General features: G+C 33.3%; 1 protein-coding gene across 3 annotated transcripts; it reads right to left on the reverse strand.

Moving 5' to 3' along the window:
- Positions 1–707: 707 nt before the first annotated feature.
- On the reverse strand, positions 708–6,750 carry LOC143913237 (uncharacterized). Of its 3 annotated transcripts, none has more exons than XM_077432908.1 (6): positions 6,309–6,747; positions 2,914–3,246; positions 2,068–2,568; positions 1,699–1,761; positions 1,138–1,618; positions 708–1,059 (listed from the first exon to the last, which is right to left on the reverse strand). In XM_077432908.1, exons 3-6 carry the CDS (start codon positions 2,542–2,544, stop codon positions 836–838), a joined length of 1,245 nt encoding a protein of 414 aa, XP_077289034.1. In that variant the 5' UTR covers positions 2,545–2,568; positions 2,914–3,246; positions 6,309–6,747; the 3' UTR covers positions 708–835. The 3 variants fall into 3 exon arrangements, with proteins under 3 accessions (XP_077289034.1, XP_077289035.1, XP_077289033.1); XM_077432909.1 differs by having other exon boundaries at positions 5,853–6,714; XM_077432907.1 differs by having other exon boundaries at positions 2,068–3,246; positions 6,309–6,750.
- Between the last annotated feature and the right edge of the window lie 11,753 nt (positions 6,751–18,503).

Consider the following 18,503-nt stretch of genomic DNA (forward strand, 5'->3'; position numbering starts at 1 on the left):
AGGATGTTATCAAAAATGTAGAATAGGCCAAAATGACTAAAATAAAAATATTAATAATATAATTATTCAATGGTAACATAATTTTATCATTCTTATTTGTGTCGTGTAATACACATCATTTTAACACAAATAAGACTCGCTTCCTTCAAGAGTTTTAAATACTCAATGAAATATTATATCTCAAATGCGCAAAGATCTTATAGTTATATAAAACAAAAAAACGGGTATATTCTTTCTTACGTATATATCAATACAGAATAAACAATAATCAAGTACACTTCAAGTGTAGCCTTTTTCACTGAAATTTAATCAGACTAAGCCTTTTAATATACATTTAATATATATATATATATATATATATATATATATATATATATATATATATATATATATATTTTAATATCATAGTTTCACACCGAAACTGAATATCTTTATAAGATAAAAAATATAGCATTAGAGTGTCAAACACTGTTGAAGAAAAAACCAGTTTGAGTAACAATAGTGTTACAAAAACTGAGTGTGAAAAATTTCACATAATTTTTGCACCAGTGTCATCCAACCATATAAATGTATGATATATTCACAATTGAATATAAATGATCACATATGTATGTAGATAAGTATCACATTAATATAAATTTGAAAATATAAATACACACATTTATTTGCAAGCACATGAGTGCGAGTGGTATTTCTATTTTTTTTTTCTATACGTATGTATTTGTCAAAACGTTAAATATAGTCATATATATTATATATAGATATATCAGCGTACAATTTATAGGCATTGCTTATATTTTATTACTGCGCACATCCTATTGTCGGTTATACTGGATCAGTATATGTAAGAATTCATGATGGGCAGATGTGTCGGCGCTTTGCCGCTCGCGTCTCGCATATAACAAGCAGTCGGCGGCTGCGGAACATAAGCGAGTTGAGTATGTCCATAATGAGGTCCGTAAGCCGGAGCGCCTTCTCGCTGCGGTGGTTGTAAAAGAACTGCATACGGGTAATGCATCGGTTGAGCGTAGCCAGGACATGTAGTATACAAACCAGTTGCTACAAAACACAAGAATATAAATCAATCAACACAATTCACATTGGATAAGTAGGACAGAGTAGTGGAAATGAGACTACCATCATATGCGGGTAACGACGGAGCGTATGGTATTCCCATGCTTGGAATCACATACGCGGGTGGGCCAGCTACCATGGCCGGTCCTGGATACACATTGTCCGGATAATTGGCGATGCTGTGTGGATGACTATTTTGTATGCCAGATTCAGAGCTCCCTGCAGTGCTGCTGCGAGGGCTGGTAGATGGTGCAGACCGCGGTTGTGCGTGGGAAAGAATGTGATTGTTTCCTTGGATGGAAGTAGTGGTGTGACCGTTTGGAGGACCTTGAACGGTTGCCGTGGGCTGGCCGGCCGATACGTGCTGGACCGGAGGCACGTGATGAACAGACTGTACCGTTTGAACGGGATAAGCGAGGCAGACAGCCGGTTTTGGTGGACAGGATGCCGCTGAATAGAAGCCTTCGGGTTGAACAGGTACCTGCATTGGAGCGCTGGTCGGTAACTGGTTGAACTCGGACGATGCCTGCTGGTAATGGGGCATCTGAAAGTGTATCGACGATTTAGAAATTTAATTATGTAAAAAAATTATCATTCCTCGTCTAACCGTCGATAATTATTTACCTGCTTTCTAACTGCTTGTGAAATTCTAAGTCTGCCCATCGGAGAGAACATAACTCCTCCAGTCTGTGATGAAAAATATGAAACATCAATACATTTAAATATATTTCAGTTTAGACTTTACGTTGAATATGAACACATTTGTATTTGTAGTCAGATTTTTGCTCAATGAAACTACACGTGAATAATTTGTCGACCTTCAAAAGCATTTTTTGTATGAAACAAATACAAATCAACTGAATTATATTTCACTTTTACTTCAATTGTTTATATTAAAACTATTGGAATTATTTTTTTACAAATAACTTTTGACTCCATCAAATCAAATGTATTCATGATTATTCAAGTAGTCTTCGAAAAAATATGACCAACCTGTTTAACAATACATTTGGCATCTTTCGGATTTGCAAATGTAATGAAACCGTAGCACTTCGACATTCCCGACCTGTCGTAAATGATCTTTGCAGCAGTGATGTGATATAATGTGGAGAAGAATCTCCACAGGTCCTCGTCGACCGTTTTAATGTTGAATCCTCCGACGAATATGCGGTTTGGAATCACCGTGCCGACTTTGTGTCCACTGTACGTGCTGGCTGCATCATCATTATTAATGTCTTTGGGAGGTTGACTTTCGTCGTTATTTACTTTATTCACTTCGACGACAACGGGCGTTTTGCATTCAACAGTCGTTTCAGTCGTAGGTTCTTCCGGATTTGTCTGATTTGGTTTTACAGTACTGGCCATATCAACGTTGCCGTTAGGCAACTTAGCGACGTGCTTTTTATCTTCAATAATACGAGAGCTACTAGGAGTCTCGCTTTTGGTAAAGTGTTTCTCTTTGGTGATCATTTTGGATTGTTTTGATTCTCAAAACTGCTTAAAGCAAATATTTTATCGTAATATAACTATAAAATGGATATTAATACTTTTATGATATTATTTAGTGACTTATATGTGAAATATTATGTATATATTTCGTAACAGAATAAATATTTTGTGGTGAACTATCCTGAGACGTTTGTAACAGCTTCGATATATATGTATATATATTTTTTTGTATGTATAACAATGAATAATATATTAATGATTTTGTGCCCTCAATTATTATTCAATAATAACAGTTTATTAGCGTTGAGTATAATACTTTATAACAATGATAACATTTCAGTCTTGGGATGAGCCCAATAATTCAACATGGCAACAATGATAATAGCTTACATTGCAAATATAATAAACAGGCTAGTGTTTTATTGTCTATCGTAGTATGGCTAATTTTCTTTGGTTTTCAATATAACTGTTGTCAACACAACCTTTTCTTAGTTATTTGACATAGATGGATTTCCTCTTCACTCTTATTACTGTCTTCAGATATATCTGTACGACGTTACTATGCATATATCATTATTTCCTAATTTTAATAATATAACTCAATTTTTCTTATATATAACGTCTATTGCAATATATATGAATGTGCTTAGTATCTCTTTCACACCACACGAGTCAACGTTAATCACATTCGTTTGTATGATATCAATCTTCGAAGGACACCACCTGCAACAGTAATCAATAAAGAACATTTAGTACAAAGAAACTTACGAGCACAATTATTAACATTTAATAAATTCAAATTTAAGAAATCATTTCTATGTAAATGTATATTCTTATTGTAGAAAAAATTTCAATTCCACATTAGTGCAAAAAAATTGATCAAATCTTCTGCAATTCAGTCAAGGTTGGCGATTTACAAAACAATGCATTTTTCAGTTTTAATAATCTCAAAGGCCTCCAATGACAGTTTCGAGAGAAACTATCATCGTAATCATTATGTATAATATCTTTAGAATTGGTCAGTTGGCATCAGTATCACTGCTAATTACTTTCAATACCTATTATAATTGAATTTGGAAAGGTTTTAGCCATGGTGTTTATAATGGTACCCTTACTAAAGGGCACTCAATAAAATTTTACTAGTTATATGAATTTCAATTGCTTTCATGTCGTAATTTCTTAAATATGAAATATCTAAAATTACAATTCAATTTTTGCAAAATGCAAATGATATGAATACGAGTTTTATTTTTGACCCTCATCAACATATTTAGCATAAGTTGGTCGGAAATATAAGTCTAGAACATTTATAAAAAACGGTTTTATACTGAAGTCTTAGTTCACTTATTTTCTATAGAAAATTGAAATATAGGAACCAATTTTTCTGTCTATGGGCTTTACATAAAATATGTATGTAATTTATTAGTCAGCATAATCCTTAAAGATGAAAGAGTAATAAAAGACGTTGATTAAACATTATTTAGTATAGTTTGCTGTAAGCAAACTTTGAATGTCGATTACCATTGGTCAACGATTTATGTATGTTATGAATCTGTAGAAATCATGACATTCAACAATTCCTATTAGTTGACTAATAGAAATATTATATTATTTTTCCTACATCACCAAACAAAAGGTAATGTATCCAAACAAAACTATCTCACATAAATAACTTGATTTTTTTGTAACTTCATACATCTTTTTAGTACAATATAACTTGTATACATTTGGAAACAGTGGGCAACATTTATTGTTGTTAAACATTAGGGTACTTGTTTAGTAGTGAGGCTCGTGCTTCACGCTCAAATACCAAATATCAAATACGCAGATAAGCAGAAACAAGGGACGGTCTGAGACTTAACATATCCAGATGTGACATAAATTCGTTTACACTATAAGGTAGGAATAAATTCGAAAATTATACGTTAATGCGTCATCTATTATATTAATAAGGCGTCGAAACAGGACGTTAAAGTGAGTACGAAACGTGATGTCATAACAAGGTGTAATAATTGGTTTTTTAAACGTAAATAAACGATATGTCACTCCAGTTCGATCGTTTCCTATCAGAGTTTATCAATTTATTTGATTTCACTAAAAAAAGTTCCAACAAATTGGCAACATTGTCTTAATTCTAGCAAAATTTGAGATTTCATCATCTCGAATTTACTGATTTATAAAATGCTGCAAAAATTCAAAAATGTTTTGTCAAATTTATCGATAGACGTCTGTGATGCTCTGTAAAATTGCTCCATAAATTGTTTATCGATTTTTATAATTGGCCAGGAAGGTGCATTAGGATTTACCTCGTGTATTCATAAAGATAAATTCTTGCACCTCGGTCGGTCGCAAATCGAATTTCACATAAAACGTCAAAATATTAAGAACATTTATCAATATTATTAATTTCAAATTGTGCATATTTAATAATATCTCGAAAATATGGGCCATTTAACTTCTCCCAAAGGGCAGTAGCTGTAGGTAATGGCAACTCATGATTTAATAATAATTGATTAAAAATTATTGATTTTTCAATAATCATTGAAGTGGAGGACTACCTGTAAACATATAAAAATAAATAAATGTAACCACCGTGTATTTGTTTATGTTGGTGTAAACATGCATACTGAATGCTCAGTTGCGCCTATATATAACCAACAAGTATCACTAAAGTTAACGTTTTGCATAGGGCATTTTAAGTTTTTATAAAAAAAAAAAAACTAGTGGTGCAACCAGACTTCGCTCGGTAAATGGAAATGAAATGAAAACCACAAAAAAAATCTTCATTTGTTTTTTCACTAAATTTATTTAAATCGAAAAAAAATAATATTATTTAACGATCGACCAATCACAAACGTCTTTGACCAATCCAGCCAATCAGAAACGACTTTGACGACAGCCAATCAGAAACAAATTACAATCGCCGTTTCGATTTCATATACACGGCTTCGTTTGGTAAATGGAAATTAAATGAAAATCATGAAAAAAAATCTTCATTTTTTTATTGAGTTATTTGAATCGAAAAAAAAATTAATATTATTTAACGACCGACCAATCGCAAACGTCTTTGACCAATCCAACCAATCAGAGACGACTTTCACGACAGTGAATCAAAAACCGACTTTGACGACAGCCAATCAGAAACGAATTACAAACGCCGTTTCATTTTTATATATAAGATAGCGTCCAACAGTAGAAATAGATTTCAATTCGTCGGCAAAGACGTTCTGACCAATGGGAATCGCATATGTATGGGTTCACAACAAACCTCATCGTGCAATAATAATCGAATTGGGGCAAATCGAAACAGTGTATAAGGAGGAACGTACATTCATAGATGTTTTGGCGATCGAGCGCAACTCGGCCATGCAACGACACGGCCGACGGGAACTTCATCGCCGAATTGCACAAATCAAAAATGGCTGCCAACCGAGTGTGATTCGCGTGGCCAACCTGCGGGCGAGTTGTCTCCGAGCGCACGCAGCGAACCACTCAATAGTCGGTGACTGGACAGATGACGCTCGGAGACGTGCACTAAAGGACGATCGGGTAGACTTTGATTGATCGAATTTGAACTTTGGGGCGAGAGCGAGCGGCTGACAGAGCGGCGCGCCAACCTGTCGGACAGAGAGCAGGACGAGCGGCGAGCAGGGCGGCCAACCCACTCACCTGCTCGCTGCTCGCTGCTCGCCGCACCCGCAATCGCACTCGCGCTCGCGCCGGGGGTGGGGGTGGGGGTCGGGGGTCGGGGGTCGGGGGTCGGGGGGGGGGGGTGGAGTACTCACCGGGGTGGGGTGGGGCGCTCCCGACTCGGCGCGGGGCTTCTGCGACCGGGGCTTCGGGGCGCTGACTGCGCCGACTCTGATTCCGACTCCGAGTCCCGCACTAGCGATGGGTGTCGGTCAGCGGACAGGAGCGAGCTGCGGTGGCGACTGGCGATTGACGATTGGCGATTAGCGATCGGCGATTAGCGTTCGATGCGAGAGTAGAGTGAGAGTGGAGTGTGGAGTGTGGAGTGTGGAGTGAGGGCGTGCGGCGAGTGGCGAGTGATGATGAGCGTGAGTGGCGAGTGGTGAGTGCGAGTGTGGTTGTGGTGTGCGGCGCGGCGCCACCGGCACGGCACACACGTGACGCGGCCACCCGCTCCGCCGCGACACACCACCGCCAACACACGCGCACCACACACAACACACAACGCACACCACAAACCACACACCGCGACTCGTCGCCGACGCTCGCTACGCCGTAGCCTTTTCGCCACACCGAGCTTTTGACTAGGGCATTTCAGCAATTTTCAATCGATCTAATCGGTGACCAGGCCCGCTCCGCCCCGTTTATACTTTTTGTACAATGTACAATTTGTGCAATGCACCGCCGGTAGGGCTACCAGGTGTCCCGATGTCTCGAGACGTCAACATCCCGACGTCTCGAAGGGACCTTTCGGGACAGCCAACTGTCCCGGTTTCGACTAGCTACATATTGATCTTTCATTGTTCAGAAATACAGACCCCCCCACTGTTATGAAACTGCAAAAAATGCACGAATCACAACCTCACTGTGGATCCACATTCACGGTTAAAAAAGGAAGAAAAGCGAGATTGAGAATATCAATTTTTTTTTCATTCTTCTTTGGCAATATGTAATTAATTTCATTTGATATTAAAATAACTAAATAAACTGTGAAAAAAAGAAAATAAATACTAGTTTATAAAAGGAAGGATCTTAAATATAATTTATTAAGTTTACGCTTTTTACAAATCATTCTTGTGATATCTGTGCCTGAGGGGGGGGGGGGGGGGGAGAAATACAATTAAAATGTCCCAGTTTGGTTATCAATAAATCTGGCAGCCCTAACCGCTGGTCAACTTCAGAATCAAACTTGTTCAAAGAAAAACTCTCGGTCGCCTTAAATTTTTATCAAAACGACACATTTCGAATAATTGACAAGTCACGGTTACCAGAAACGTGAGGGCGCCAAATGGAATTTTAAATTTAGCTCGCATATAAAATTATCGTTGTTATTGTATGTTTGATATGATTTTTGTCTTGGGTAGACTTTTCAAGTGCGGAACAAGTATAATTAGTTCCACTTGTGTCGAGTGTATTTTGTTCCACTTGCGTCGAGTGTATTTTGCTGAGGTAGAGGGTTATTGCATGTTGGTCATTCAGTCACAGATTTTTTGGGGTACATACATATGTAGAAAAAACACGAGCGCCATTTAGTCTGCCGTATCGCCCCAATGTGAGATAACAAACAAATTATATTATCATTGGATGTATGTACTTGAAAATTGTTGAAAATACTTACATGTTGTTGAGAGACCATTTTCGAATGAAAACACAAATTACACTGAGCAACAAAAAAAGCTACCGGAACTCAATTTTTTGCAAAGTGAAACAGAAGAGGCTTGCGCCATTTTACATGTTTTCAGATTTTGCAGTATTTAACCCAAAATTTAGTGTCGCTGTGCCAAAAGTCATTATTGGAATTAACAGTTTTATAATTTTAATCAGGGACAGGACCCATGGCAGGATTTCCAGATTCGCACATTTTCGAAATTTTTGGTATCTTTCGCCATCCGATTTTTTAAATGTAGATTATTAAATACTAGTTGTTTTACCCGGCTTCGCTCAGTATTTGTAATATAAACAGCGTAAACATGGCGAATCTAATTCATTTGCTTTTTTTATTAAATTTATTTGAATCGAAAAAAAATAATATTCAGCCAATCGAATCGTCGTCATAGAAACTTTGACTTGTTTTCGATTCCCAACCAAAAATTCTTACAAACTTACATACAAAGTCTCTCGAAATTATATACAGATTACTATTATCTTAGTATTTTTTCTAAACAAACATTGATAACGTATTAATTAAATTTCCTACTAAAATAAAAATAAAATTGTTATATTGCTGTATACTAGGGTTTTTCACAGGTTACTTTTCAAGAGAACATGTCCTCTCTTTTGACGAAATTCTTTGAAAGTGAATGAACCAGTAAATACATATGAGATTTGAGATTAGAAAAATGAGATTTTAAGAATTAGTACAAAAAACTTTGTGGTATTATTTTTTAACCATAATTTTTACAAAATATGTGTTTGTATTAGATTAAACTAGCACTTATTTTTATAAATACCAAAATTGTCTTATTTTTAAACTATACCTCTTTTTGTTAAATATCGCCCCCCCCCCCTTGAAAAATTTCTGGATCGTAATATGTGTAGTTAAATTTCATGATTTGCGTCTCCACTACTTGCACCTTAGAACTCCTTATTATACCAAAATCAATTCAAAAATATGTACAGTATTTTTTGAACTTTCATGCGGTTTGTATGTATCATACATATACATTACAGAAACCGCATCAAAGTTTGAAAAATACTGCACACATTCATATGTATGTATGTATGTACATATGCGCATATGTTTCATTTTTTCAGTAAATATTTACGTATTTTCTAAAACGAGTTTTACTTTTAAACGGAAAGAAGTGAAATCTATTCCAATTAGAATGCATTTCACTTTTAATTATCCTTTTCCTCGAAGTTTATTAATATCATTCAATAATCTATATAATAAATTATAATATAAATCAATTATTTCAATAATCTAAACATAGTAAATTTAGCACATATGAAACCTTTTATTTGTAGCTTTTATTAAATATTTTCTTTAACAGTTCTTTATATTATATTAGCAGTATCAGTGACTTTAAACCGTGGGGGTCCTGCAACTTGAGGAGTATACGAAAATTTCTAAATTTTTGGAAAATAAGAAAATTCTTGTTTAAAAAATAAGTAAAAGTTTAATTACATAAATAAAAACTTAAATTTATAAATATATAAACTTAAATTTATAAAAATTTAACATAATGAAAAATTTATATCGTATGTTTACAAATAGCCATTGAAATTTTTACTTTATTTTGGAATGTTACAGAGTGTTATTTTTTAATCAATATTTACCCTAGTAGTAAAATTAAATTTTTTATTTGTAGTCATTAATCCCTAACACGGGTTTAAAATGTTGCAATTGAAGGTTTTATAATTTAATACATATGGAACTTAACTTACACAAACTTGAACCAAAAAAAATGAGAAGATATCAAAAATATTTTCCGAATGAATCATACTACGACGGCGCACTGATTCATTTCGATTTAATGGTTGCTTTCAACTACCTATTTACAATTGTAAAATATCTTAGTTTTAGAGAAGATTAATCGAAAGTCGAATAATTGGAAATATGTACCTATATCTATGTACATTTTCTGCACCTAAAAATTGTAATGTTTTGTTAAATTAAATTAATTATAGACGACTGTTTATATTATTAACTTACCCAATAAAACTTAAAATACTATAAGGATTGTTTATCACGGTTTTAAAAAACAAAAAATAACAGGTGTACCTATGTATATAATCATTAATACAATTCATAAAGTAAGTAATCATTTGCGATTTTTGATAAAAAAGTTAGATATTTATTGCAACATTTCCAAAAATAAAAAGAAAGATTGCTTTTTCCTAAGGCAAATAATACTTCATCTGGGCTCATTAGACTTTCAAAGTGTAATATATTGTACTTTTATGGAGGCTTAAAAAATATTGAGAAGTTTTGGAAAAATTTGCATGCTTATTATTATCAATGCTAATAAAAATCATATCTTCCAACGAATTTTGGTAATATGCTTAATCTTACATTTTTACAGATATGCTATATTGATGTATTTGAAATGCTAATTAGAGCAATATCATATTTTTAAACTAACAATTGAAAAAATTCTGATACGAATCCTATAAGAATGAAGTTTTTCCTTTCGACGATAGAAACATATACACCTATGTATGTACCTACATATAATTTATACGGTTTTTAAGAAAAGTTCTGAAGGGCATATTCATCTCAGACAAACTTCGAAAGTCAACACATCAACATTTTACAAGTTACACAATTTGAGCGGCGCTCGTTCGATAAAGTTTTTCTTAAATTTTTTACGTATATTTCAGCTTATCAGATAGTCCAAACATGACCTTGTAGAGTCAAAACGGACGTTGATATGAATTTGTGAGAAGTTTTCACTATATTTTATTACTTTTTAAAATGAAATCGAGTTCTCTGAGATAATAGTAGTTATTCATTTTATGTTGATTAAAAAATACCCTACAAACATTTATTCGTCCCTACTTTTTTGTACTCTTATTACTTCATGTTTGTATGTATACTTACAAGTATGTTTGTCGTACCTTAATTTTTATATATACATACATATGATAGTAATTACCTTACTGTTAAGTCATAACTTATTTACATACGAATTCTCCAATATTTAGTGTATTAAATTTTGTATGTTGAACCCAATTTAAAAATTAAATTACGATATAGCCTTGGTGGGTATGGAGAGTAAACATTCTAAATGATATGTAAGTGATACCATATAATGACATAATTATCTCTTTATTGTTAAAACATAATGAATCATATAATGGATATTTTAGTTTCAAATGGCGTCCACTCGTAACCATTTTCCGCATGATTTGATCGTTCGGAAAATTGTATGTACAAGATGTGTACAGTTTTTAAAGTAAACGTTTTATTTAAAGCTGTGGTATTTATTCGGCTATCTATTTCTCATTGTATTTAAATTAAGTTTTCCCGCAAGAAAAGTAATTAAGAAATTTATTATTTTTAAATAAAAATTTTCGAAAAAATATTTTTACTGTAATTATTCTTATAATTAACGTTGAATGAAATTGTTCGAAAATTTTGCAGGATCTCTCATAGAATAAGTAAGATGCAGTCCTTTTTTCTTTTTAAATTTTGAATATTCATTTCCTACAATTCCACATATAAACATATGTAATTAATTTTTAATACAAATAAAACTTTTTATATGATTTAGTATGAGAATTGAAATTATACATAGGTACATAGTTTCAAAACGTATAATTTTCTGTTTGAAAATCCCAATTTATACATAATCCAAAAGTCAACCTACATTTAACACAGTAGATTAATCCGATAAGAAAAAGACAAATATTCTTACAATTTTTGCTTATTTATTTAAAAATACTTGGAGATGCGGCATAGCCATTGGGCCCAATGGGATTGTTAATTATGATATCACGAAGATATAAAAAATAAAAACAAATAAGAACTAAAACTAGAGGAAATAAAATAAAAAGAAAAGAGAAAAAATACAATAGTAATAAAAAAAAACTATAAAATCCCATTAATTTTTAGGAAATAATTAAAATTGTTTTTAAATATGTTACTAGAATAGAGCTCCCATACGTCCCGGTACACCGGAACATGTCCCGGTTTTGAGGACTTTGTCCCAGTCTCCCTGTCATGTTCATGGAGAAGCGTAAGCGTTGAAAAAACTATTGGATATTTAAGTAAAAGAGGTATATTGTTCACGGATTAAATTTATGAGGAAGTAATGTATATGAAGTCATTTATCGAAAATAAAACATGTGAAGAATGTACAACGAAAGATGTGCATGATAAATGGTTAGACTATTTCATAAAGACTGAAGAGACAGAAAGAAAAGCTAATCTACTGAAAATTTGTCAATACTTCGCCATGCCACTGCACAATACATATGATGAACGTGTATTCTCATTAATTAAAACAGTGGAGAGATGAGCGCAATTCGCTTTCTATTGACACAGTGAAAAGTATAATTCAATGTGTTTTAAATTATAAAACGTCATGCATTGAATTCTATAAATATATAAAAGGGGAAAATGAGCTGCTCCAAAAAAACGAAAACTTATTAAATAATTGGGCAAAGAAGAGCGAATCAAACCATTTTTTTTTGAAAAGAAGAATTATCTGATAATGAATATCTTTTTGGAGACTGAGAGCTCCAAATGAGCGCTTTTGTTAAACGTTGGGAATTTTTGTTGAAAGATTTTGTAAACTTCGATTAGATCGCCTCTCTGTTGTTGTAAGTCGAGAATATTCTCAGAGAACGAGAATATTTCGAGAATATTCTCCAAAAGATTATTCGCCTAGAATTTTTTTTCTTGGTTATAAAACATCTCTAGATAGTTTATTAGCTTTTTAGATGATTCTAGGATATTTTCAGAACCTAATAGGAGTAATAGGACTTTCTAGAATGTCTGGAATGAAATTTTTTCATTCTGACGACACTGAATGTCTCATTTCGTGATATCAATACGCGCATTACCACCATGAACGTTTTCCGCGAAATTATCACAGGAATGCAATGCGTATTGACTCTGGAAGCAATAAATTATACATATTTTTATTGCTTTGGTGAATATATTCCAATGAAATTGTTCCAACTTACTGATTTAATCATTCTTTTAAACTTAATTACTTTCATTCATTTCCTCCCTCATCTTTACCGTTCACATGAATTTATCAATTTACTTTCACAGTTTCATCATAAATTTATTAAGTTTGGACGCGATAAAAATTTTAAATAAACAATGTCAGTTACCATAAACACTAAAATGTCAATTGTTTTTTTTTTTGCTTCCAGATCCATAAATAAGTTCCTTTGAGTTTTCCTCCGAAATCGTTAAATATTTTAACACAAACTACATAATAGGCGTAACATTTCTGTTGTGTTTTGCCAACTGCTCAAAAGTCACATTTGCTTACCCTCTATGTATGTACATATAAAATGCAAAATATTAAAAATTATTATTAATTAGGTGTTTGCATTCGTTAATTAATTTTATTCGTGTCTTCCCTCATCTTACCGTTCACATGAATTTATCCATTTTTTTTGAAATTGCAACGGAATAATATAAAAACCCCCCAGATGCTCTAAAAAAGAATATTCTCCAAAATATTATTACCGAGAATTTTACAACAACACTACGCCTCTCATCCTTTTCACCTCCAATGTGGAGAGATTCATTCTTTCAATTTCATATCGTATGAAAGTGATTTACGTTCGGTTCGATTAAAGTTTAAATTGGAGAGAACATTAAAATCAATGCTCGTCTCGTTGGATTCCGATGTTTTAATATATGAACCTTGTGATATTGATGAATACATTTTGAGGTCTCGGTAGCGCTTCAATAAATATACTATGTATATTAATTAGTTTCAATCCGAATGGCCGACCACAACGCAGCGTGGTCAACGAGTGTAATGTCCCCCCCCCACCGTGGTGCTGAAAATCGAATCGTATGGATGAGGGCGTTCGTAGATCCCCTATCGATGGCCTACATACATAGCAAAAGTCGGCATAGTCGCGAACGCGCGGTGTCCGCGCTCGCGCCAAAACCGCGCTTTTGCCATACTAACCGAATCAATCAAAAGCGGCTGTGGCGCTCGACTAGTGCCACGCCACATTCACCCTTAGGCCGGCGGGTATAGGGGCGGGTTTGGCGTGCGAGAGAGGCGGCAGCGGCAGGCGCGTGGCGGTGGGGCCAGGAGGGGCGAGAGGGGGCTCGGAGTGGGGGTCGGGGTGTGGGGCGGGGTGGGGGCGGGGGCGGCTGGTGAGTGCGGGGCGCGGCGCCAGTAGGTGGTGGTCCGCGGTAGCACGAGCACGGGCCGGTAGTTTGTCGGGGTGCGGCGCGCGCGATGTAACCCCAGCCGTACACCGCGGGGCCGCTCTCCCGCACTGTAAGTCACCAACTCACACCCCCCTTCCCCCCCCCCTTACAGCCCCGCATACACCCTCATCTCGCGCCCCCACCATTACCGACCCCCGGCGACATAACCTCAAACACGCACGCCGGGGAAATTCGCTTTTCCTCACGTTATCACTGACTGAGCTGCCCCCACGTAAGCTCACTGTGGAATTCTGAAAAACTCCCCCTTCAGTATGTATAAAAAATTATATCCCAAGACATCAAACCCGGTTGTGGGGATGTTATGTGTACTTTTTCAGAGTTGTCGTATTTAATACAAATTTTACGTGTTCATTTATATTTTCGTCGGTAGAAAAGCCAAAGAGTTGCGAAGATTGATTAAAATGACCCATAAAAGTAACCCTTTTTCCGTAACAACTACTCTACACTGTGCGTGTGTGAAAATTGACGCTGAAATCGATTCAATGTATATTTTAATTGAAATTTCTCAACAAATGTGGTTTGAACGCTATTCCTGGAAGAATATTAAAACGGGAGCGTTCAATTCCAAAAAATGATTATATAGCTTTATTTTGCGCGTGAAAAGTACAATTTTTATGTAAAAATGCAGTCAATTAATTAACTTAATTAATAAATCAATTTGTTATTTTTCATGTTATCATTTTTAGATTTTTAACATACCTCTTCTTAGCTTGCAATCGATTTGGTCGTGTGACAAAGTTTGGGTTTTTATCCAATCATTTTCAAACTTTGCCATTTTTTGATAATATGCAGCATATAATTTGAAGATATATGTATGTATTATTATGTATATTGATGTGTATTAAAAAAAATCAAATTTTCCACCATTTACATTTATACATTTACAACTTTTTATCCATTTTTCTATGAAAAAAAAGATGATTTTGCGAAAGATAAGAAAATCGTACTTTCAATGCGTTTACTGTGCAATTTTATTTATTAAATATACATATACTTATGTACTACCCGGCTGGTGGTTTTAGCCGACTTCGCTCGATATTTGCAATATAAACCGCTTAAACATGGCTAATTTAATAGTAGACATTTTATTTAAATTTATTTGAATATTAATTTGTTCTTTTATTAAAATTAACGTCACGGATTCTACGAATCAAAACTTACATACAACACACAGTCTCTTTCGAAATTATATATTAGATACATATGTATATATCATTTCGTGTACTATTAGTATATATTCAAATCTACTTGGACGTGATTCAAATGAATATCGATATTTTAAATTCAAATTTAAAAAATCAGAATTCTATTGTTTTTCAGTGTTAAGTTATCGTTCAATGTGATAATTTGTCGTATTATTCTTAAAACATAGATAAAGTAAAAACTGTCTGATTCAAATATGATTCATCTCTGCACGTATACATTCTGCTTTATTATTTACATACATACATATGTTGTATATTCTCGAATATCCTCAGACAGGTACGTTTTTGTATATATTTGATTATTGTCGGAAAATCCATATATTCATTTTTTATGTCGCCATTATTCTTTGCGTCTATTGTTTTTTGAAAATCGAAATAACATTCCACGTAAGGATTGTCGCAATTTTAATGAGCGTAAAATTCAATTTTCCCGGAATGGAAAATAAACGGTCCGTGTCGATTCGCTTAAACTCAATTGTGGCAGTTTATGGGAATATCAAATGCAACATAAATTTTAAAGACAGCTGTACTCGTTATTTGCTTATGCGGGTGTATTCGAGGTACTTTGCCGTGAAACGAACAAATTTAATCCGGAAAATGCCCGGAAAACTCATTTTGTTACTCTCATCTCCATGCACGTAAATATCTCGTGTTTTACTAGTAACAAATTTATAATAATAATAATATAATATAATTATAAATAATAATTATAATAATAATAACTTATTCCAGACGATAGGGAGAATAGTGCAATCCCCAACGCTGATATAAAAATATATAGATAATAAGTGCAATATATTATTTTTTCTTTTATATCTGCGAACGTATGTACATATGTATCTTATGTTATATAATTTTTTAAAATAAACATACATAATGCTTGCGCGAATAATGGTAATAAAGTACTTTTTGAATTTTCTTTTTATTCAATTAGAATAGGTGATTCTCTTTTCATATTATGATATTATAATTATAGAAGCCATTTTTGCAATTTAATAAAAACTCATATCTACTACGTATTATATATTGATTTAATTAAATAAATGTAATTATTCATCGATTTAATTTTTTTTCTCTGTTCTTGTATATGATACTTATATATACATGTGCTTACATTTAATATACAAATACATTTGAACGTACATATATGTATGTAGTATATACTCAGTATGACAATTCAAAATTTGATATTCACAGTGAAAGCTCGAACGGTTAACACTTTTTCGTCAAAAGAAAAACATATCGAAAATATAATGTAATAGTGAAGCTCTTATCTTGTCTTTCGTTTGAAAGTCTATAACGAAAACTTCGTATATTTAGCTTATGGCATATTCAGCTAAAACTTAAGCTGAAAATTTCGTGAAATTCTCAACTTTTTGGAGTGCCTTCTTAAAATTGGCCCATTCGTATGCGGATTACACTTTGCAAGAACTCGCTCGGAATTTCAAAATCCTTATCGTCGAACTGTAGAAATTCCTGATCACGTCGTAATACTCGTTCACTTTTCAATAATGGGTTTTAAAGCGCCGCCACTGGGCTCACAGTAGAATAGAAAACTGGGATAGAGCGAAATTTCCTATAAGTAAAATAAAAAAACACAAAATGTGTGTATCCACTCCAGTAACGAAATTCTCAACGCGTATCTCGATTTGCATACGAACTGCACCCCATAGATTTTCTCTCATATCTCGGGTGTAGAAGGGTGGGTCAAAAAAAAAAAAAAGATTTGAAAAAACCTACACCATAAAGACGAGATTATCTCGTGTTTTCATGTCTCAATTTTAAGATACATCTCCGACTTCTAAATGCGCACTGGTTGTGTGTATTTTTTTCATCGTCTACAATTACTGAGGAATTCATACGTAAATATGTACGTGTACATATATAATACATACTCTCGGCTACATTTTCCAGAATGCTCTTTTTTCTCGCTATTTATATTTTCTTTTTCGACGGCCGTGGTGGTTTGCTTATTCAAGAGATAAAATTGGCTTTAAAAAAACGTGGTTGTTAATATGCAACATTTATTCGGAACGTTCATACACTTATTTCAAAGTACACGCTCGTTAGTTACGAGTTAGAACTTTCGTATCGACCAAAAATTTTCATTTTATCGCCGAATTTATGTTGGAATTCTTACAGTCGCTTTAAAATAAATATCTACTTTTTTTAATACTTATGCCGGAGTATTAACGTTGTCTTTATTTCTATATATATATACATATATATATATATATATATATATATATATATATATATATATATATATATATATATATATATATATATATATATATATATATATATATATATATATATATATAAATTTCTACTTATCTAATCAAGTTTTGCACTCAATTTAAGTTATGCTTGTTTGTGTGTGCAACCGATTTTTTTTTATAAACCAACTCCGTAGAACAGAATTTTAGACAAATGGACGGACTTGTGTATAAAAACATTAAATTACTTATCTTTTAAGTACTTGATACTTGGTGATGTTTTAGTTAGCTTAGGATTTATTAAAATCAGTAGGTACATGTGAGAAGACTTCAGTTGCCTAAATGTTGATACAAATGATACAAATCTGTTGTAGATATTTTGCAAACATATGTACATACAAATATCTTGAGTAATTATTACAGTAAGGGGACTTTAATTCTTGACGTCATTTTTTGTCGACTATAATAGGGTTTTCTTAAAAAACAATTATGATAGAAAATCAACGGATAATAAATACCCCTTGGATTTTATTTTTAAAATATCACATGCTTTGATTATTGGATGATGATATCAAATGAAAAAAGAAACCAAACCTGGATAAATCATTTATATTACAATTTTTTTACTTTGAACTGTAGTGTGAAATTTAAAATTTCATATTCGAGGAAAATCTTTAATATTAATTTACAAGAAAAATATCATTTATATTAACATACATACGTAGGATGAGAATGTATTTGGTATATGAATATATAATACTATGCCCGTTGAAATTTTAACGGGTGCTTTCGGATTGATACATGATTTAAAATAAAGCTATAATATGAATAGTAATAATTAATCAGAATCGGAAATGAAACAGAAATCCGCAATCGGTTATGCCAATTAAATTATGCAATAAAAAATAATAGTAAAATTATCAAACCGAAGTTAACATTGAAGTCGAAATCGGGTAATATGAAAAGTACGTATGTTTATATCGCTTGACG

This window comes from Arctopsyche grandis, chromosome 6 (genome assembly GCF_051622035.1).
Source record: "Arctopsyche grandis isolate Sample6627 chromosome 6, ASM5162203v2, whole genome shotgun sequence".
NCBI lineage: Eukaryota > Metazoa > Arthropoda > Insecta > Trichoptera > Hydropsychidae > Arctopsyche > Arctopsyche grandis.

Bases quoted from the DNA above. Each gene is read 5' to 3' on its own strand.
- LOC143913237 (XM_077432907.1), bottom strand. From the start codon at position 2,544: ATGATCACCAAAGAGAAACACTTTACCAAAAGCGAGACTCCTAGTAGC. The intron at 1,619-1,698 runs GTAAATAATTAT...ATACACTTTCAG, and splicing joins CACAAGCAGTTAGAAAGCAG to ATGCCCCATTACCAGCAGGC. The intron at 1,060-1,137 runs GTAGTCTCATTT...TGTGTTTTGTAG, and splicing joins GTCGTTACCCGCATATGATG to CAACTGGTTTGTATACTACA.